This window comes from Chiloscyllium plagiosum, unplaced genomic scaffold (assembly GCF_037043375.1).
Source record: "Chiloscyllium plagiosum isolate Xiang-an unplaced genomic scaffold, Cpla_swu_hap1 HiC_scaffold_49, whole genome shotgun sequence".
In the NCBI taxonomy this organism is placed as follows: Eukaryota; Metazoa; Chordata; class Chondrichthyes; order Orectolobiformes; family Hemiscylliidae; genus Chiloscyllium; species Chiloscyllium plagiosum.
The window spans coordinates 830,750-851,115 of record NW_028270187.1 but is presented as its reverse complement, the minus strand read 5'-3'; the positions used below and the strand labels follow the sequence as shown (position 1 = coordinate 851,115).

At 58.4% G+C, this 20,366-nt stretch overlaps 1 protein-coding gene across 1 annotated transcript in view; it reads left to right on the top strand.

Annotated features, from left to right (window-relative positions):
- lig1 (ligase I, DNA, ATP-dependent) overlaps window positions 1-20,366 on the top strand; it is a 92,892-nt gene that overhangs the window by 36,064 nt on the left and 36,462 nt on the right. The window contains exons 2-9 of the mRNA XM_087984590.1: window positions 4,478-4,603; window positions 7,641-7,850; window positions 9,673-9,814; window positions 10,010-10,120; window positions 10,212-10,268; window positions 12,014-12,186; window positions 13,781-13,947; window positions 17,080-17,156. Of these exons, the coding sequence (XP_087840716.1) occupies window positions 4,478-4,603; window positions 7,641-7,850; window positions 9,673-9,814; window positions 10,010-10,120; window positions 10,212-10,268; window positions 12,014-12,186; window positions 13,781-13,947; window positions 17,080-17,156 (1,063 nt within the window). The remainder of the gene's footprint in view (window positions 1-4,477; window positions 4,604-7,640; window positions 7,851-9,672; window positions 9,815-10,009; window positions 10,121-10,211; window positions 10,269-12,013; window positions 12,187-13,780; window positions 13,948-17,079; window positions 17,157-20,366) is intronic.

The following is a 20,366-nucleotide window of genomic DNA, read 5'->3' as shown; positions in this document are numbered from 1 at the left end:
ACCACACGGTCTGTCCCCCTCACTGACCCCTCACTCCCCCCCCCCCCACCCCCCCCTACCACACGGTGTGTCCCCCTCACTGACCCCTCTTCCCCCCCCCACCCCCTACCACACGGTGTGTCCCCCTCACTGACCCCTCTCCCCCCCCCCCCCCCATCCCTACCACACGGTGTGTCCCCCTCACTGACCCCTCACTACCCCCCACCCCCTACCCACACGGTGTGTCCCCCTCACTGACCCCTCACTACCCCCCACGCCCTACCACACGGTGTGTCCCCCTCACTGACCCCCTCACTCCCCCCCATCCCCTACCACACGGTGTGTCCCCCTCACTGACCCCTCACTCCCCCCATCCCCTACCACACGGTCTGTCCCCCCTCACTGACCCCTCACTCCCCCCCCATCCCCTACCACACGGTGTGTCCCCCTCACTGACCCCCCCCCCCCCCCATCCCCTACCACACCACACACACGCACCCCACACACACCACGCACCCCACACACACACACACGCACCCCACACACACACACGCACCCACACGCACCCCACACACGCACCCCCCACACACACGCACCCCACACACACACGCACCCACACACACACACGCACCCCACACACACACGCACCCCACACACACACGCACCCCACACACACACGCACCCCACACACACACGCACCCCACACACACACGCACCCCACACACACACGCACCCCCACACACACGCACACGCACCCCACACACACACGCACCCCACACACACGCACCCCACACACACACGCACCCCACACACACACGCACCCCACACACACACACGCACCCCCACACACACGCACCCCACACACACACGCACCCCCCACACACGCACCCCACACACACACGCACCCCACACACACGCACCCCACACACACACGCACCCCCACACACGCACCCCCCACACACGCACCCCACACACACACGCACCCCACACACACGCACCCCACACACACACGCACCCCACACACACACGCACCCCACACACACACGCACACGCACCCCACACACACACGCACCCCACACACACGCACCCCACACACACACGCACCCCACACACACACGCACCCCACACACACAGCACACGCACCCCACACACACACGCACCCCACACACACACGCACACGCACCCCACACACACACGCACCCCACACACACGCACACGCACCCCACACGCACACGCACCCCACACCACACGCCCCCACACACACTCGCACCCCACACACACGCACCCCACACACACACGCACCCCACACACACACGCACCCCACACACACACACGCACCCCACACACACACACACGCACCCCCACACACACACGCACCCCACACACACACGCACCCCACACACACACGCACCCCACACACACACGCACCCCACACACACACACGCCCCCACACACACACACGCACCCCACACACACACGTACCCCACACACACACGCACCCCACACACACACATACATACTCACACTCACACACACAATTCCCCTCACTGACCCCTCACTCCCCCCCCACCCCCTACCACACGGTGTGTCCCCCTCACTGACCCCTCACTCCCCCCCCCCCCCCCCCCAATCCCCTACCACACGGTCTGTCCCCCTCACTGACCCCTCACTCCCCCCCCCCCCCCCCAATCCCCTACCACACGGTGTGTCCCCCTCACTGACCCCTCACTCCCCCCCCCCCAATCCCCTACCACACGGTCTGTCCCCCTCACTGACCCCTCACTCCCCCCCCCCCCCAATCCCCTACCACACGGTGTGTCCCCCTCACTGACCCCTCACTCCCCCCCCCCCCCCAATCCCCTACCACACGGTCTGTCCCCCTCACTTACCCCTCACTCCCCCCCCCCCCCAATCCCCTACCACACGGTGTGTCCCCCTCACTGACCCCTCACTCTCCCCCCCCCCCAATCCCCTACCACACGGTCTGTCCCCCTCACTGACCCCTCACTCCCCCCCCCCAATCCCCTACCACACGGTGTGTCCCCCTCACTGACCCCTCACTCCCCCCCCCCCCCCCAATCCCCTACCACACGGTCTGTCCCCCTCACTGACCCCTCACTCCCCCCCCCCCCCCCCCCAATCCCCTACCACACGGTGTGTCCCCCTCACTGACCCCTCTTCCCCCCCCCCACCCCCTACCACACGGTGTGTCCCCCTCACTGACCCCTCTCCCCCCCCCCCCCCCATCCCCTACCACACGGTGTGTCCCCCTCACTGACCCCTCACTACCCCCCACCCCCTACCACACGGTGTGTCCCCCTCACTGACCCCTCACTACCCCCCACGCCCTACCACACGGTGTGTCCCCCTCACTGACCCCTCACTCCCCCCCATCCCCTACCACACGGTGTGTCCCCCTCACTGACCCCTCACTTCCCCCCAATCCCCTACCACACGGTGTGTCCCCCTCACTGACCCCTCACTCCCCCCATCCCCTACCACACGGTGTGTCCCCCTCACTGACCCCTCACTCCCCCCATCCCCTACCACACGGTCTGTCCCCCTCACTGACCCCTCACTCCCCCCCCATCCCCTACCACACGGTGTGTCCCCTCACTGACCCCTCACTCCCCCCATCCCCTACCACACGGTGTGTCCCCCTCACTGACCCCTCACTCCCCCCATCCCCTACCACACGGTCTGTCCCCCTCACTGACCCCTCACTCCCCCCCCATCCCCTACCACACGGTGTGTCCCCCTCACTGACCCCCCCCCCCCCCCATCCCCTACCACACGGTGTGTCCCCCTCACTGACCCCCCCCCCCCCACCCCCTACCACACGGTGTGTCCCCCTCACTGCCCCTACCACAACGGTGTGTCCCCCTCACTGACCCCTCACTCCCCCCCCATCCCCTACCACACGGTGTGTCCCCCTCACTGACCCCTCACTCCCCCCATCCCCATCCCCTACCACACGGTGTGTCCCCCTCACTGACCCCTCACTCCCCCCCATCCCCTACCACACGGTGTGTCCCCCTCACTGACCCCTCACTCCCCCCATCCCCTACCACACGGTGTGTCCCCACTCACTGACCCCTCACTCCCCCCCCCATCCCTACCACACGGTCTGTCCCCCTCACTGACCCCTCACTTCCCCCCCAATCCCCTACCACACGGTGTGTCCCCCTCACTGACCCCCTCACTCCCCCCCATCCCCTACCACACGGTGTGTCCCCCTCACTGACCCCCTCCCCCCCATCCCCTACCACACGGTGTGTCCCCCTCACTGACCCCTCACTCCCCCCCATCCCCTACCACACGGTGTGTCCCCCTCACTGACCCCTCACTCCCCCCATCCCATCCCCTACCACACGGTGTGTCCCCTTCACTGACCCGTCACTCCCCCACCCCATCCCCTACCACACGGTCTGTCCCCCTCACTGACCCCTCACTCCCCCCCCACCCCCTACCACACGGTGTGTCCCCCTCACTGACCCCTCACTCCCCCCCCATCCCCTACCACACGGTGTGTCCCCTCTCTGACCCCTCACGCCCCCCCCATCCCCTACCACACGGTGTGTGTCCCTCACTGACCCCTCACTCCCCCCCAATCCCCTACCACACGGTGTGTCCCCCTCACTGACCCCTCACTCCCCCCCCATCCCCTACCACACGGTGTGTCCCCCTCACTGACCCCTCACTCCCCCCATCCCCTACCACACGGTGTGTCCCCCTCACTGACCCCTCACTCCCCCCATCCCCTACCACACGGTGTGTCCCCCTCACTGACCCCTCACTACCCCCCCATCCCCTACCACACGGTGTGTCCCCCTCACTGACCCCCTCACTCCCCCCCCACCCCCTACCACACGGTGTGTCCCCCTCACTGACCCCTCACTCCCCCCCACCCCCTACCACACCGGTGTGTCCCCCTCACTGACCCCTCACTCCCCCCCATCCCCTACCACACGGTGTGTCCCCCTCACTGACCCCTCACTCCCCCCCCACCCCCTACCACACGGTGTGTCCCCCTCACTGACCCCTCACTCCCCCCCCACCCCCTACCACACGGTGTGTCCCCCTCACTGACCCCTCACTCCCCCCCCCATCCCCTACCACACGGTGTGTCCCCCTCACTGACCCCTCACTCCCCCCCCCCCCCCCCCCCCCCAATCCCATACCACACGGTGTGTCCTCCTCACTGACCCCTCACTCCCCCCCCAATCCCCTACCACACGGTGTGTCCCCCTCACTGACCCCTCACTCCCCCCCCCCCCCCCAATCCCCTACCACACGGTGTGTCCCCCTCACTGACCCCTCACTCCCCCCCCCCCAATCACCTACCACACGGTGTGTCCCCCTCACTGACCCCTCACTCCCCCCCCCCATCCCCTACCACACGGTGTGTCCCCCTCACTGACCCCTCACTCCACCCCCCAATCCCCTACTACACGGTGTGTCCCCCTCTCTGACCCCTGTCCCCTTCTCTCCCAAACAGCCCGTAAACAGCTGCCGAAGCGTAAGCTCCAGGCGGAGAACTGTGCGGACACTGGACTTGAGACACCGTTGCGGAATCAAGTGGCTCCCTGTCTGGAAAGATCAGCCAAACGCTTGAAGGTGGAAGGTAAGGTCAGGGAGGGTGCTGCAAGGGTAACTGAACTGGGAATCCTGCAAGGAGTAGATCTGCTCCTGACTCCCTCCCTCCCGCATCGTTAAGGCACAAGTCCAGACAGTGAGGGAATACCTCCCACTCGCCCTCGACTGGGGCAGCTCCGACAGCACTCGAGAGCTCACCACTGTCTAGGGATGGACCAGCCCCTGCTTGATTGGCACCTCATCCACAAACACCCCCTCCCTCCCTCCTCCGCCCCCTCAGGCATAGTGGCAGCGTGTACCGTCGACAAGACGCCCTGTAGAAACTCACCCGAAGATCGTCAGGGAGCACCTTCCAAACCCCAGACCACATCCATCTGGAAGGACACGGAGCAGCAGATGAATGGGAACATCACTCTTTCAAGTTGCCCTGTGAAGCCCCAACACACGTACATAGACACACACTCACTCACACGCACACTGACACTCACACACAGACACACTCACACACACATACATAGACACACACTCACACACACAGACACACATACACAGGCACATAGACACTCTCACACATGCATAGACACATACTCGCACACGCACACACACACGCACATACATAGACACACGCACAGACACACGGACACGCAAGCACAGACACACATACATAGACACACACGCGTACATAGACACACACAGACACAAGTACATAAACACACACACAGACACAAGTACATAGACACACACAGACACACGGACATAGACACAGAGCCACACGTACATAGACACACGGACACGCACACGTACATAGACACACGCACAGACAGACACACATTCATGGACACACGTACACAGACACACACACACACGCACGTACACAGACACACACGCGTACACAGACACACGTACACAGACACACGTACATAGACATACACAGACACACGTACATAGACATACGTACAGACACATGTACATAGACACACACAGACACACACACGTACACAGACACACACGTACACAGACACACACGTACACAGACACACACGTACATAGACACACGTACATAGACATACACAGACACACGTACATAGACATACGTACAGACACATGTACATAGACACACACACAGACACACACACGTACACAGACACACACGTACACAGACACACACGTACACAGACACACATGTACATAGACACACACGTACATAGACATACACACAGAGACATACACACATACATAGACGCACACAGGCACACACACAGATACACACATACACACACACACAGACACATACACATAGACCCACGGACGCAGACACACACACACACACACGTACATAGACACACACAGGCACACACACAGACACATACACAGGCACACATACACACACGGACACACACGCGTACACAGACACACGTACACAGACACACGTACATAGACATACACAGACACACGTACATAGACATACGTACAGACACATGTACATAGACACACACACAGACACACACACGTACACAGACACACACTTACACAGACACACACGTACACAGACACACATGTACATAGACACACACGTACATAGACACACACACAGAGACATACACACATACATAGACGCACACAGGCACACACACAGATACACACATACACACACACACAGACACATACACATAGACCCACGGACGCAGACACACACACACACACGTACATAGACACACACACATACATAGACGCACACAGGCACACACACAGACACATACACAGGCACACATACACACACGGACACACACACGGACGCAGACACACACACACGTACATAGGCACACATACATAGACACACACCTAGATACACACACACACATACATAGACACACACTCTCACATGGACACAGACACGCGGACATGTACATAGACACATAGACACACGTACATAGACACACGTACATAGATACACATAGGCACCTAGATACACAGACACACACATACAGACACACATACGCAGATATAGACATACAGACACACATACATAGACACATATACAGACACACATAAACACAGATACACATACGTAGACACACACACAAACAGACACACTCACACAGGCACACACACGTACATAGACACACATACATCGACACACATACATACATAGACACACACATGTACATAGACACCCATACATACATACACGCATACGAACATAGGCACACACAGAGGCACACATACATAGACACACACAGGCACATAGACACACATACATAGACATACACAGGCACATAGACACACATACATAGACACACACACGCACAGGCACAGACACGCACACGCTCGTGCCCGCACACACTCACCCACATACCTTCTCACACACACCGACACAGACACATGCACACACAGGCACCCAGACACACATGCATTCTCACACACACACACTCACTCTCACACACACACACTTGCATAGACACACACACTCTCTCACATGCACTGACACTTGCACACGCACACTCCTGCAGGTGCACAGACACTGTCCACATGCATACTCTTGCACACACATAGATACTTGTACATACATGCACAGTCCCATAAACAGTCACACACAGCTCTCTCTCTCTCTCGCACACACACAAACACAGACTCATCACCCTTCAGAGACACCAGGGTCAAAATCCTGGAACTCCCTCTGTAATGGTATGGAGTTGGTGGGGGTGGTGTGTAGCGATTCATGAAGGTAGTTCACCCCTCTCACCCCTCCAGGGGGCACTGAGGGACAGGGGTGATAAATGCTGGGCCTCGGTGCAATGCAGCCAGTTAGCACAGGTCTGCGTCTGTATGCAACTCTGTCATTGGCTCGAGGACTGAACTGGGGTAGGTCCTGGAGCTGTTCTGTCGTGTGTGACTATCCTGTCTCCATTTCCTTTATTGACTGTTCATGTGATACCTTTATGCCCCGAACATCCCTCCTCACCCTGGCCATTTCCATTCCCATTCCCAAAGAAAATGGGCATTGTTCGGATGAGGAGGGCGCAGGTGTGAACATTCAGGGCTCCCCGGTCGAGCTGCCAAATGATGGAGGGGCCAAGGAGTTGGCAGACAGCAGAGACGTGGAGCTGGAGGGCAGGGAGGCAGCGCCCAAACTGGACAGGAGGCTCAACCCCAGGAATCCGACGGGGAACAGGGTTTGGAGAAGGAGCTCTCTGCAGAGAAGGGGAAGACCCATGAGAGTGAGAGACCCAAGGGGCCCGGCGAGAAAAGCAAAAACACTCTCAACAGCTTCTTTGGTAAGGCATTGAATGAGTAGGGTAAAGCAGGAGGGAACGGGGAAGGGGTTTGGGGTCCATGAGGACGGTGTAGAGCGGGAGGGAACGGGGAAGGGGTTTGGGGGCATTTGGATGGTGTAGAGCGGGAGGGAACGGGGAAGGGGTTTGGGATCCATTCGGATGGTGTAGAGCGGGAGGGAACGGGGAAGGGGTTTGGGGTCCATGGGGGACGGTGTAGAGTGGGAGGGAACGGAGAAGGGGTTTGGGATCCATTCGGATGGTGTAGAGAGAGAGGGAACGGGGAAGAGGTTTGGAGTCCATTCGGATGGTGTAGAGCGGGAGGGAACGTGGAAGGGGTTTGGGGTCCATGGGGACGGTGTAGAGCGGGAGGGAACGGGGAAGGGGTTTGGGATCCATGGGGGACGGTGTAGAGCGGGAGGGAACGGGGAAGGGGTTTGGGTTCTGTGGGGATGGTGTAGAGCGGGAGGGAACGGGGAAGGGGTTTGGGGTCCATGAGGATGGTGTAGAGCAGGAGGGAATGGGGAAGGGGTTTGGAGTCCATTCGGATGGTGTAGAGCAGGTGGGATCCATGGGGGACGGTGTAGAGCAGGAGGGAACGGGGAAGGGTTTTGGGATCCATGGGGAATGGTGTAGAGCGGGAGGGAACGAGGAAGGGGTTTGGGGTCCATGGGGGACGGTGTAGAGCGGGAGGGAACGGGGAAGGGGTTTGGAGTCCATGGGGGACGGTGTAGAGCGGGAGGGATGGGGGAAGGGGTTTGGAGTCCATGGGGGGACGGTGTATGGCGGGAGTCAACGGGGAAGGGGTTTGGGATCCATTCGGATGGTGTAGAGCGGGAGGGAACGGGGAAGGGGTTTGGGGTCCATGAGGACGGTGTAGAGCAGGAGGGAACGGGGAAGGGGTTTGGGTTCCATTCGGATGGTGTAGAGCGGGAGGGAACGGGGAAGGGTTTTGGTGTCCATGAGGACGGTGTAGAGCAGGTGGGATCCATGGGGGAACGGTGAAGAGCAGGAGGGAATGGGGAAGGGGTTTGGGGTCCATGGGGATGGTGTAGAGCGGGGGGGAAGGGGTTTGGGGTCCATGAGGTACGGTGCAGAGTGGGAGGGAATGGGTAAGGGGTTTGGGGTCCGTGGGGATGGTGTAGAGCAGGTGGGATCCATGGGGGACGGTGTAGAGCAGGAGGGAATGGGGAAGAGTTTTGGTGTCCATGAGGACGGTGTAGAGCAGGTGGGATCCATGGGGGACGGTGAAGAGCAGGAGGGAACGGGGAAGGGGTTTGGGGTCCATGGGGATGGTGTAGAGCGGGAGTGAACGGGGAAGGGGGTTTGGGGTCCATGAGGTACGGTGCAGAGTGGGAGGGAATGGGTAAGGGGTTTGGGGTCCGTGGGGATGGTGTAGAGCAGGAGGGAATGGGGAAGGGGTTTGGGGTCCATATGGACGGTGTAGAGCGGGAGGGAATGGGGAAGGGGTTTGGGGTCCATATGGACGGTGTAGAGCGGGAGGGAACGGGGAAGGGGTTTGGGGTCCATGGGGGACAGTGTAGAGCGGGTGGGAACAGGGAAGGGGTTTGGGGTCCATGGGGGATGGTGTAGAGCAGGAGGGAACGGGGAAGGGGTTTGGGATCCATGGGGGACGGTGTAGAGCAGGAGTCAATTGGAAAGGGGTTTGGGGGTCCATTGGGACAGTGTAGAGCGGGATGGAACGGGGAAGGGGTTTAGGGTCCATTCGGATGGTGTACAGCGGGAGTCAACGGGGAAGGGGTTTGGGGTCCTTTGGGACAGTGTGGTAACATCCTGATTAACCTCACACCTCCCTCTCTCTCAGCTCCCAGGAAGTCCTCTTCCTCAGCAGCCCAGGAGGGAGACAGAAGCTCCCAGGAACAGCCAGGGGCCGGCAGAGACCAGGGCACCCCCTCGTCGCGAGGGGGCCACACCCTGGATTCGACCGGCAGTGGCACGATCAGCAGGTACGTAGGTGCGGGTTGCTCGGGGAGTGAAGCGGTGGGGGCTGGAGAGAGTCCCCTCTGATGAGGGGGCATCTTGAGATGGAGGGAGGGGGCTGATTGGTCTTTGGGAGGAGGGAGGAAGGGGGGCGTGAGGGTGTGGCGGGTGCCTAGTTGGAGGAGAAGGGTCGCTCTCAATCCTGTGGCTTCTTCTGGCAGGTTCTTGAATCCCACCAAAGCCGACCCGGTATCCGAACTAACCAACGTCTACAATCCGTCTAAACCGCAATACCATCCAGTCAAGGACGCCTGCTGGAGCCAGGGTCAGAGGTCAGGCCAGGGCCAGTTCGAGGGGGGAAGGGGCGGCCGAGACGGTGTCACCCCGATCTGATTCTCTATTTTACCCCCCCCCACCATTCAGGGTTCCATACTTGGCATTGGCTCAAACCTTCGAGAAGATCGAGAGCGTGTCAGCGAGGTAGGGGACAATTGCTCATCCCAACCCCCGGGGCAAACTCTGACCCCTCACTGAGGGGCCAAGGGGCTTCTGATCCCAGCGAGAGTGACTGGGGGGTTAATGGGAAACATTGATCCCTCACTGAGAGGGGGGGGGGAATGGGGGGAATTGTGGACAGTGACCCCTCACCAGGGGGAAGAGTGGGGTAGTAATGGGGGTCAGTTACCCCTCACTGGGGGAAAGAGCAGGGGCAGTGATGGGGGACAGTTACACCTCATGGGGGGGAAAGGGTGGGGGCAGTGATGGGGACAGTTACACCTCACGGGGGGAAAGGGCGGGGCAGTGATGGGGGACAGTTACCCCTCACGGGGGGAAAGGGCGGGGGCAGTGATGGGGGGCAGTTACCCCTCACGGGGGGAAAGGGCGGGGGCAGTGATGGGGGACAGTTACCCCTCACTGGGGGGGAAGGGTGGGGGCAGTGATGGGGGACAGTGACCCCTCGGGGGGTAAAGGGCAGGGGCAGCGATGGGGGACAGTTACCCCTCACCGAGGGGAAAGAGTGGGGGCAGTGATGGGGGACAGTTACCCCTCACGGGGGGAAAGAGTGGGTGCAGTGATGGGGGACAGTTACCCCTCACGGGGGGAAAGGGCATGGGCAGTGATGGGTGACAGTTACCCCTCACGGGGGGAAAGGGCGGGGGCAGTGATGGGGGACAGTTACCCCTCATGGGGGGAAAGGGCGGGGGCAGTGATGGGGGACAGTTAGCTCTCACCGGGAGGGGGAAAGGGCGGGGGCAGTGATGGGGGACAGTTACACCTCATGGGGGGGAAAGGGTGGGGGCAGTGATGGGGACAGTTACCCCTCACCGGGGGGGAAAAGGCGGGGGCAGTGATGGGGGACAGTTACCCCTCAAGGGGGGAAAGGGCGGGGGCAGTGATGGGGCAGTTACCCCTCACGGGGGGAAAGGGCGGGGGCAGTGATGGGGGACAGTTACCCCTCACCGGGGGGGAAAAGGCGGGGGCAGTGATGGGGGACAGTTACACCTCATGGGGGGGAAAGGGTGGGGGCAGTGATGGGGACAGTTACCCCTCACCGGGGGGGAAAGGGCGGGGGCAGTGATGGGGGGCAGTTACCCCTCACGGGGGAAAAGGCGGGGGCAGTGATGGGGGACAGTTACCCCTCAAGGGGGGAAAGGGCGGGGGCAGTGATGGGGGGCAGTTACCCCTCACGGGGGGAAAGGGCGGGGGCAGTGATGGGGGACAGTTACCCCTCACGGGGGGAAAGGACGGGGGCAGTGATGGGGGACAGTGACCCCTCACCGAGGTGAAAGGGCAGGGGGCAGTAATGGTGGACAGTTACCGCTCCGGGGGGGGAAAGGGCGGGGGCAGTGATGGGGGACAGTTACCCCTCACGGGGGGAAAGGACGGGGGCAGTGATAGGGGACAGTGACCCCTCACAGGGGGCGGGGAAAGGGCGGGGGCAGTGATGGGGGACAGTTACCCCCTCATTGGGGGAATGGGCGGGGGCAGTGATGGGGGACAGTTACCCCTCATCGGGGTAAAGGGCGAGGGCAGTCTTGGGGGACAGTTACCCCTCACAGAGGGTGGGAACGGCGGGGGCAGTGATGGGGGACCATTACCCCCTCATTGGGGGAATGGGCAGGGGCAGTGATGGGGGACAGTGACCCCTCCCGCAGATTAGTCGCTGTTCCTTTTAAACTTTGTGTGTTTCCTGGGTGCGGTTTCACCCCCACCACCTCCTGCAGGATGAAGATTATTGAGATCCTGAGTAATTTTTACCGTTCAGTAATTACCCTGAGTCCTGATGACCTACTGCCCTGTATCTACCTGTGTCTGAATCAGCTGGCACCTGCCTACCAGGGTCTGGAGCTGGGCATTGGAGACACCGTCCTCATGAAAGCTGTGGCTCAGGCGACAGGTCAGTCCCCTCTCCCTCCCTCCATCACCCACTCCCTCTCTCCATCACCCTCTCCCTCTCTCCATCACCCTCTCCCTCTCTCCATCACCCTCTCCCTCCATCACCCACTCCCTCTCTCCATCACCCTCTCCCTCTCTCCATCACCCTCTCCCTCTCTCCATCACCCTCTCCCTCCATCACCCTCTCCCTCTCTCCATCACCCACTCCCTCTCTCCATCACCCTCTCCCTCCCTCCATCACTCTCTCCCTCTCTCCATCACCCTCTCCCTCTCTCCATCACCCTCTCCCTCTCTCCATCACTAACTCCCTCCCTCCATCACCCACTCCCTCTCTCCATCACCCTCTCCCTCCCTCCATCACCCACTCCCTCTCTCCATCACCCTCTCCCTCCCTCCATCACCCTCTCCCTCTCTCCATCACCCTCTCCCTCCCTCCATCACCCTCTCCCTCCCTCCATCACCCTCTCCCTCTCTCCATCACTAACTCCCTCCCTCCATCACCCACTCCCTCTCTCCATCACCCTCTCCCTCCCTCCATCACCCACTCCCTCTCTCCATCACCCTCTCCCTCCCTCCATCACCCTCTCCCTCTCTCCATCACCCTCTCCCTCCCTCCATCACCCTCTCCCTCCCTCCATCACCCACTCCCTCTCTCCATCACCCTCTCCCTCTCTCCATCATCCACTCCCTCTCTCCATCACCCTCTCCCTCCCTCCATCACTCTCTCCCTCTCTCCATCACCCTCTCCCTCCCTCCATCACTCTCTCCCTCTCTCCATCACCCTCTCCCTCTCTCCATCACCCTCTCCCTCCATCACCCTCTCCCTCTCTCCATCACTAACTCCCTCCCTCCATCACCCACTCCCTCTCTCCATCACCCTCTCCCTCCCTCCATCACCCACTCCCTCTCTCCATCACCCTCTCCCTCCCTCCATCACCCTCTCCCTCCCTCCATCACCCTCTCCCTCCCTCCATCACCCTCTCCCTCTCTCCATCACCCTCTCCCTCCCTCCATCACCCTCTCCCTCCCTCCATCACCCTCTCCCTCCCTCCATCACCCTCTCCCTCCCTCTATCACCCTCTCCCTCCCTCCATCACCCTCTCCCTCCCTCCATCACCCTCTCCCTCCCTCCATCACCCTCTCCCTCTCTCCATCACCCTCTCCCTCTCTCCATCATCCACTCCTCCATTCGCCTCTCTGAAACCCCCTCTCCCTTCCTCCCTCCCTCCATCACCGACTCCTCCATCCTGCTTGCACGAACCTCCCCTCCCTCCCTCCACCCTGCTCACTTGGAACCCCTCTCCCTCCCCTTTTACCCACCCCCGCCGTATCGCTCCACTGTCTCTCCCTCTGACTCCCCCCACGCTCTCCCCGCTGACTCTCTGCCCCCCACTCTCCATCTCCCCCACTCTCTCTTTTTCTCACCCACTCCCTCTCTTCCTGTTACTCACACACACACACTCTCTCTCTGTCTATCTGCCTCTCTCTCCCTCTCTCTGTCTCACACAATATCACACACTCTCTCTCTCCCACTTTCTGTCTCTCTCTCTCACACACAGACACACTCCCCATACTCTCTCCCTGTCTCCCAACAGGCCGTCAGCTCAGTAAGGTGAAGGTGGAGGCGCAGGAGAAAGGAGACCTAGGCCTTGTGGCAGAGTCCAGTCGGAGCACTCAGCGAACCATGTTTCCCCCAGCCGCGCTCACCGTCACTATCGTGTTTAGCCGGCTCAAGGACATCGCTCGTATGGCTGGCTCCGCGGTCAGTCCAGGGGTGGGGAAGGGGAGGGGAGTCAGTGATTGGGGTGGGGGGTGGGGAGTTCAGTGATGGGGGAAGCATGGATGGGAGGTGGGTAAGTGACGGGGGGAGCGGGGAAGGGAATATGACCTTGACTGGGTTCGTGGATTGGGGAGTGATATTGACTGGGTTTGTGAGGTAGGTTTTGGGGATATTGACTGGGTTGGTGAGGTAGGTTTTGAGGATATTGACTGGGTTGGTGAGGTAGGTTTTGAGGATATTGACTGGGTTGGTGCGGTATGTTTTGGGGATATTGACTGGGTTGGTGAGGTAGGTTTTGAGGATATTGACTGGGTTGGTGGGGTATGTTTTGGGGATATTGACTGGGTTGGTGGGGTATGTTTTGGGGATATTGACTGGGTTGGTGAGGTAGGTTTTGAGGATATTGACTGGGTTGGTGGGGTATGTTTTGAGGATATTGACTGGGTTGGTGGGGTATGTTTTGGGGATATTGACTGGGTTGGTGAGGTAGGTTTTGAGGATATTGACTGGTTTGGTGGAGTATGTTTTGGGGCTATTGACTGGGTTGGTGCGGTAGATTTTGGGGATATTGACTGGGTTAGTGCGGTAGGTTTTGAGGATATTGACTGGGTTGGTGGGGTATGTTTTGGGGATATTGACTGGGTTGGTGAGGTATGTTTTGGGGATATTGACTGGGTTAGTGCGGTATGTTTTGAGGATATTGACTGGGTTGGTGGAGTATGTTTTGGGGCTATTGACTGGGTTGGTGCGGTATGTTTTGGGGATATTGACTGGGTTGGTGGGGTATGTTTTGGGGATATTGACTGGGTTGGTGAGGTATGTTTTGGGGATATTGACTGGGTTGGTGAGGTAGGTTTTGGGGATATTGACTGGGTTGGTGGAGTATGTTTTGGGGATATTGACTGGGTTGGTGGAGTATGTTTTGGGGATATTGACTGGGTTGGTGGAGTATGTTTTGAGGATATTGACTGGGTTGGTGGGGTAGGTTTTGGGGATATTGACTGGGTTAGTGCGGTAGGTTTTGAGGATATTGACTGGGTTGGTGGAGTATGTTTTGGGGATATTGACTGGGTTGGTGGGGTATGTTTTGGGGATATTGACTGGGTTGGTGCGGTAGGTTTTGAGGAGATGACTGTGTTGGTGAGATAGGTTTTGAGGATATTGACTGGGTTGGTGGGGTATGTTTTGGGGATATTGACTGGGTTGGTGAGGTAGGTTTTGGGGATATTGACTGGGTTGGTGCGGTAGGTTTTGAGGATATTGACTGGGTTGGTGGGGTATGTTTTGGGGATATTGACTGGGTTGGTGCGGTAGGTTTTGAGGAGATGACTGTGTTGGTGAGATAGGTTTTGAGGATATTGACTGGGTTGGTGGGGTATGTTTTGGGGATATTGACTGGGTTGGTGAGGTAGGTTTTGGGGATATTGACTGGGTTGGTGCGGTAGGTTTTGAGGATATTGACTGGGTTGGTGGGGTATGTTTTGGGGATATTGACTGGGTTGGTGCGGTAGGTTTTGGGGATATTGACTGGGTTGGTGGGGTAGGTTTTGGGGATATTGACTGGGTTAGTGCGGTAGGTTTTGAGGATATTGACTGGGTTGGTGGAGTATGTTTTGGGGATATTGACTGGGTTGGTGAGGTAGGTTTTGAGGATATTGACTGGGTTGGTGAGGTAGGTTTTGGGGATATTGACTGGGTTGATGGGGTATGTTTTGGGGATATTGACTGGGTTGGTGGGGTATGTTTTGGGGATATTGACTGTGTTGGTGAGATAGGTTTTGAGGATATTGACTGGGTTGGTGCGGTATGTTTTGGGGATATTGACTGTGTTGGTGAGGTAGGTTTTGAGGATATTGACTGGGTTGGTGCGGTATGTTTTGGGGATATTGACTGGGTTGGTGAGGTAGGTTTTGGGGATATTGACTGGGTTGGTGCGGTAGGTTTTGAGGATATTGACTGGGTTGGTGGGGTATGTTTTGGGGATATTGACTGGGTTGGTGCGGTAGGTTTTGGGGATATTGACTGGGTTGGTGCGGTAGGTTTTGAGGATATTGACTGGGTTGGTGAGGTATGTTTTGGGGATATTGACTGGGTTGGTGCGGTAGGTTTTGAGGATATTGACTGGGTTGGTGGAGTATGTTTTGGGGATATTGACTGGATTGGTGCGGTAGGTTTTGAGGATATTGACTGGGTTGGTGGGGTATGTTTTGGGGATATTGACTGGGTTGGTGAGGTAGGTTTTGAGGATATTGACTGGTTTGGTGGGGTATGTTTTGGGGATATTGACTGGGTTGGTGCGGTATGTTTTGGGGATATTGACTGGGTTGGTGAGGTAGGTTTTGAGGATATTGACTGGGTTGGTGGGGTATGTTTTGGGGATATTGACTGTGTTGGTGAGGTAGGTTTTGGGGATATTGACTGGGTTGGTGCGGTATGTTTTGGGGATATTGACTGGGTTGGTGAGGTATGTTTTGGGGATATTGACTGGGTTGGTGAGGTAGGTTTTGGGGATATTGACTGGGTTGGTGCGGTAGGTTTTGGGGATATTGACTGGGTTGGTGCGGTAGGTTTTGGGGATATTGACTGGGTTGGTGCGGTAGGTTTTGGGGATATTGACTGCGTTGGTGAGGTAGGTTTTGGGGATATTGACTGGGTTGGTGCGGTAGGTTTTGGGGATATTGACTGGGTTGGTGAGGTAGGTTTTGAGGATATTGACTGGGTTGGTGCGGTAGGTTTTGGGGATATTGACTGGGTTGGTGGGGTATGTTTTGGGGATATTGACTGGGTTGGTGCGGTAGGTTTTGGGGATATTGACTGTGTTGGTGAGGTAGGTTTTGGGGATATTGACTGGGTTGGTGGGGTATGTTTTGGGGATATTGACTGGGTTGGTGCGGTAGGTTTTAGGGATATTGACTGGGTTGGTGCGGTAGGTTTTGAGGATATTGACTGGGTTGGTGAGGTATGTTTTGGGGATATTGACTGGGTTGGTGCGGTAGGTTTTGGGGATATTGACTGGGTTGGTGCGGTAGGTTTTGGGGCTGTGGCGAATGTCTAGCTGGTGAAACCGGGGTCTTGAGGATGAGGCTTGAGGTCCTGACCTTTCTTATGTTGCAGGCAATGAATAAGAAGATCGAGGTGATCAAGGGCATGTTTGTTGCCTGTCGTCACTCAGAGTCTCGATATCTGATTCGGTGAGATGTTCGTTCTCAGTCTCCCGCTTGCTGTCCACCTCTCTCTCTCTATCTCTCTCTCTACAGCCGTGTCCCCTCACCCTCCACAACTGTTTTCCCTCTCCCTCTCACTAACCATGTTCCCTCCCTCCCTCCCTCTCTAACCGTGTTCCCCCTCCCTCCCTAACCGTGTTCCCCCACCCTCTCTCTAACCGTGTTCCCCCACCCTCTCTCTAACCGTGTTCCCCCACCCTCCCTCTAACCGTGTTCCCCTCCCACTCTAACCGTGTTCCCCCTCCCACTCTAACCGTGTTCCCCCTCCCTCTCTAACCGTGTTCCCCCTCCCTCCCTAACTGTGTTCCCCCACCCTCTCTCTAACCGTGTTCCCCCTCCCTCTCTCTCTAACCATTTCCCCCTCCCTCTAACCGTGTTCCCTCTCTAACCGTGTTCCCCCTCCCTCCCTCTCTAACCGTGTTCCCTCCCTCTTGAACCATGTTCCCCCTCCCTCTCTCTAACTGTGTTCTCCCTCCCTCTCTCTCTAACCGTGTTCCCCCTCCCTCTCTCTCTAACCGTGTTCCCCCTCTCTCTCTAACCGTGTTCCCCCTCCCTCTCTCTCTAACCGTGTCCCCCCTCCCTCCCTCTCTAACCCTGTTCCCCCTCCCTCCCTCTCTAACCGTGTTCCCTCCCTTTCTCTCTAACCGTGTTCCCTCCCTCCCTCCCTCTCTAACCGTGTTCCCCCTCCCTCTCTAACCGTGTTCCCCCTCCCTCTCTAACCGTGTTCCCCCTCTCTCTCTAACCGTGTTCCCCCTCCCACTCTAACCGTGTTCCCCCTCCCTCTCTAACCGTGTTCCCCCTCCCTCCCTCTCTAACCGTGTTTCCCCCCCCTCTAACCGTGTTCCCCCTCCCTTTTTCTCGAACCGTGTTCCCTCTCCCTCTCTCTAAACGTGTTGCCCCTCCCTCTCTCTCTAACCGTGTTCCCTCTCCCTCTAACTGTGTTCCCCTCCCTCTAACCGTGTTCCCTCCCCCTCCCTCTAACCGTGTTCCCCCTCCCTCTAACTGTGTTCCCCTCCCTCTAACCGTGTTCCCCCTCCCTCTAACCGTGTTCCCCTCCCTCTAACCGTGTTCCCTCCCCCTCCCTCTAACTGTGTTTCCCCTCCCTCTAACTGTGTTTCCCCTCCCTCTAACTGTGTTTCCCCTCCCTCTAACTGTGTTCCCCCTCCCTCTAACTGTGTTCCCCCTCCCTCTAACCGTGTTCCCCCTCCCTCTAACTGTGTTCCCCTCCCTCTAACCGTGTTCCCTCCCCCTCCCTCTAACTGTGTTTCCCCCTCCCTCTAACTGTGTTTCCCCCTCCCTCTAACTGTGTTTCCCCTCCCTCTAACCGTGTTCCCTCTCCCTCCCTCTAACCGTGTTCCCCCTCCCTCTAACTGTGTTTCCCCCTCCCTCTAACTGTGTTTCCCCCTCCCTCTAACTGTGTTCCCCTCCCTCTAACCGTGTTCCCTCCCCCTCCCTCTAACTGTGTTTCCCCCTCCCTCTAACTGTGTTTCCCCCTCCCTCTAACTGTGTTTCCCCCTCCCTCTAACTGTGTTTCCCCCTCCCTCTAACTGTGTTTCCCCCTCCCTCTAACTGTGTTCCCCCTCCATCTAACCATGTTCCCTCTCCCTCCCTCTAACCGTGTTCCCCCTCCCTCTAACTATGTTCCCATCCCTCTAACCGTGTTCCCTCTCCCTCTCTCTAACCGTGTTCACCTCCCTCAAACCGTGTTTCTCCTCCCTCCCTCCCTCTAACCGCGTTCCCCCTCCCTCCCTCTAACCGTGTTCCCTTTCCTCCCTCCCTCTAACCGTGTACCCTCTCCCTTTCTCTGACCGTGTTCCCCCTCCCTTTCTCTCTGACCGTGTTCCCCCCACCTTCTGACCGTGTTCCCCCCCACCTTCTAACCGTGTTCCCCCTCCCTCCCTCTCTTTTTAGCCGTGTTCCCTCTCCCTCTCTCTAACCGTGTTCCCTCTCCCTCTCTCTGACCGTGTTCCCCCTCCCTCCCTTCCTCCCTCTAACCGTGTTCCCCTTTCCTCCCTCCCTCTAACCGTGTTCCCTCTCCCTCTCTCTGACCGTGTTCCCCCTCCCTTTCTCTAACTGTGTTCCCTCTCCCCCTTTCTAACCGTGTTCCCCCTCCCTCTCTCTCTAACCGTGTTCCCCCTCCCCCTCTCTAAACGTGTTCCCCCTCCCTCTCTCTCTAAACGTGTTCCCCCTCCCTCTCTCTAAACGTGTTCCCTCTCCCCCTCTCTCTAAACGTGTTCCCTCTCCCTCTCTCTAAACGTGTTCCCTCTCCCTCTCTCTCTGACCATGTTCCCCCCTCCTTCTAACCGTGTTCCCCCTCCCTCCCTCTCTTTTTAGCCGTGTTCCCTCTCCCTCTCTCTCTAACCGTGTTCCCTCCCTCTCTCTCTGACCGTGTTCCCCTCCTCTCTCTCTAACCGTGTTCCCCCTCCCTCTAGCCGTGTTCCCCCTCCCTCTAACCGTGTTCCCCCTCCCTCCCTCTAACTGTGTTCTCCCACCCTCTCTCTAAACGTTTTCCCCCTCCCTCTCCCTCTAACCGTGTTCTCCCTCCCTCTCTCTTCAGCCGTGTTCCCCCTCTCTTTCTCTCTGACCGTGTTCCACCCCCTTCTTATAACCGTGTTCCCCCTCCCTCCCTCTCTTTTTAGCCGTGTTCCCCCTTCCTCTCCCTCTAACCGTGTTCCCCCTCCCTCTCTCTCTAACCATGTTCCCTCTCGCTCTGTCTCTAACCGTGTTCCCCCTCCCTCTAACCATGTTCCCCCTCCCTCTAACCAAGTTCCCCCTCTCTCTAACCGTGTTCCCCCTCCCTCTCTCTCTAACCATGTTCCCTCTCGCTCTGTCTCTAACCGTGTTCCCCCTCCCTCTAACCATGTTCCCCCTCCCTCTAACCAAGTTCCCCCTCTCTCTAACCGTGTTCCCCCTCCCTCTCTCTAACCGTGTTCCCTCTCTCTCTAACCGTGTTCCCCCTCCCTCTCCCTCTATCTGTGTTCCCCCTCTCCCTCTAACCGTGTTCCCCCTCCCTCTCCCTCTAACCGTGTTCCCCCTCCCTCTAACCGTGTTCCTCCTCCCTCCCTCTAACTGTGTTCCCCCTCCCTCTCTCTAAACATGTTCCCCCTCCCTCTCTCTAACTGTGTTGCCTCTCCCCCTTTCTAACCGTGTTCCCCCTCCCTCTCTCTCTAACCGTGT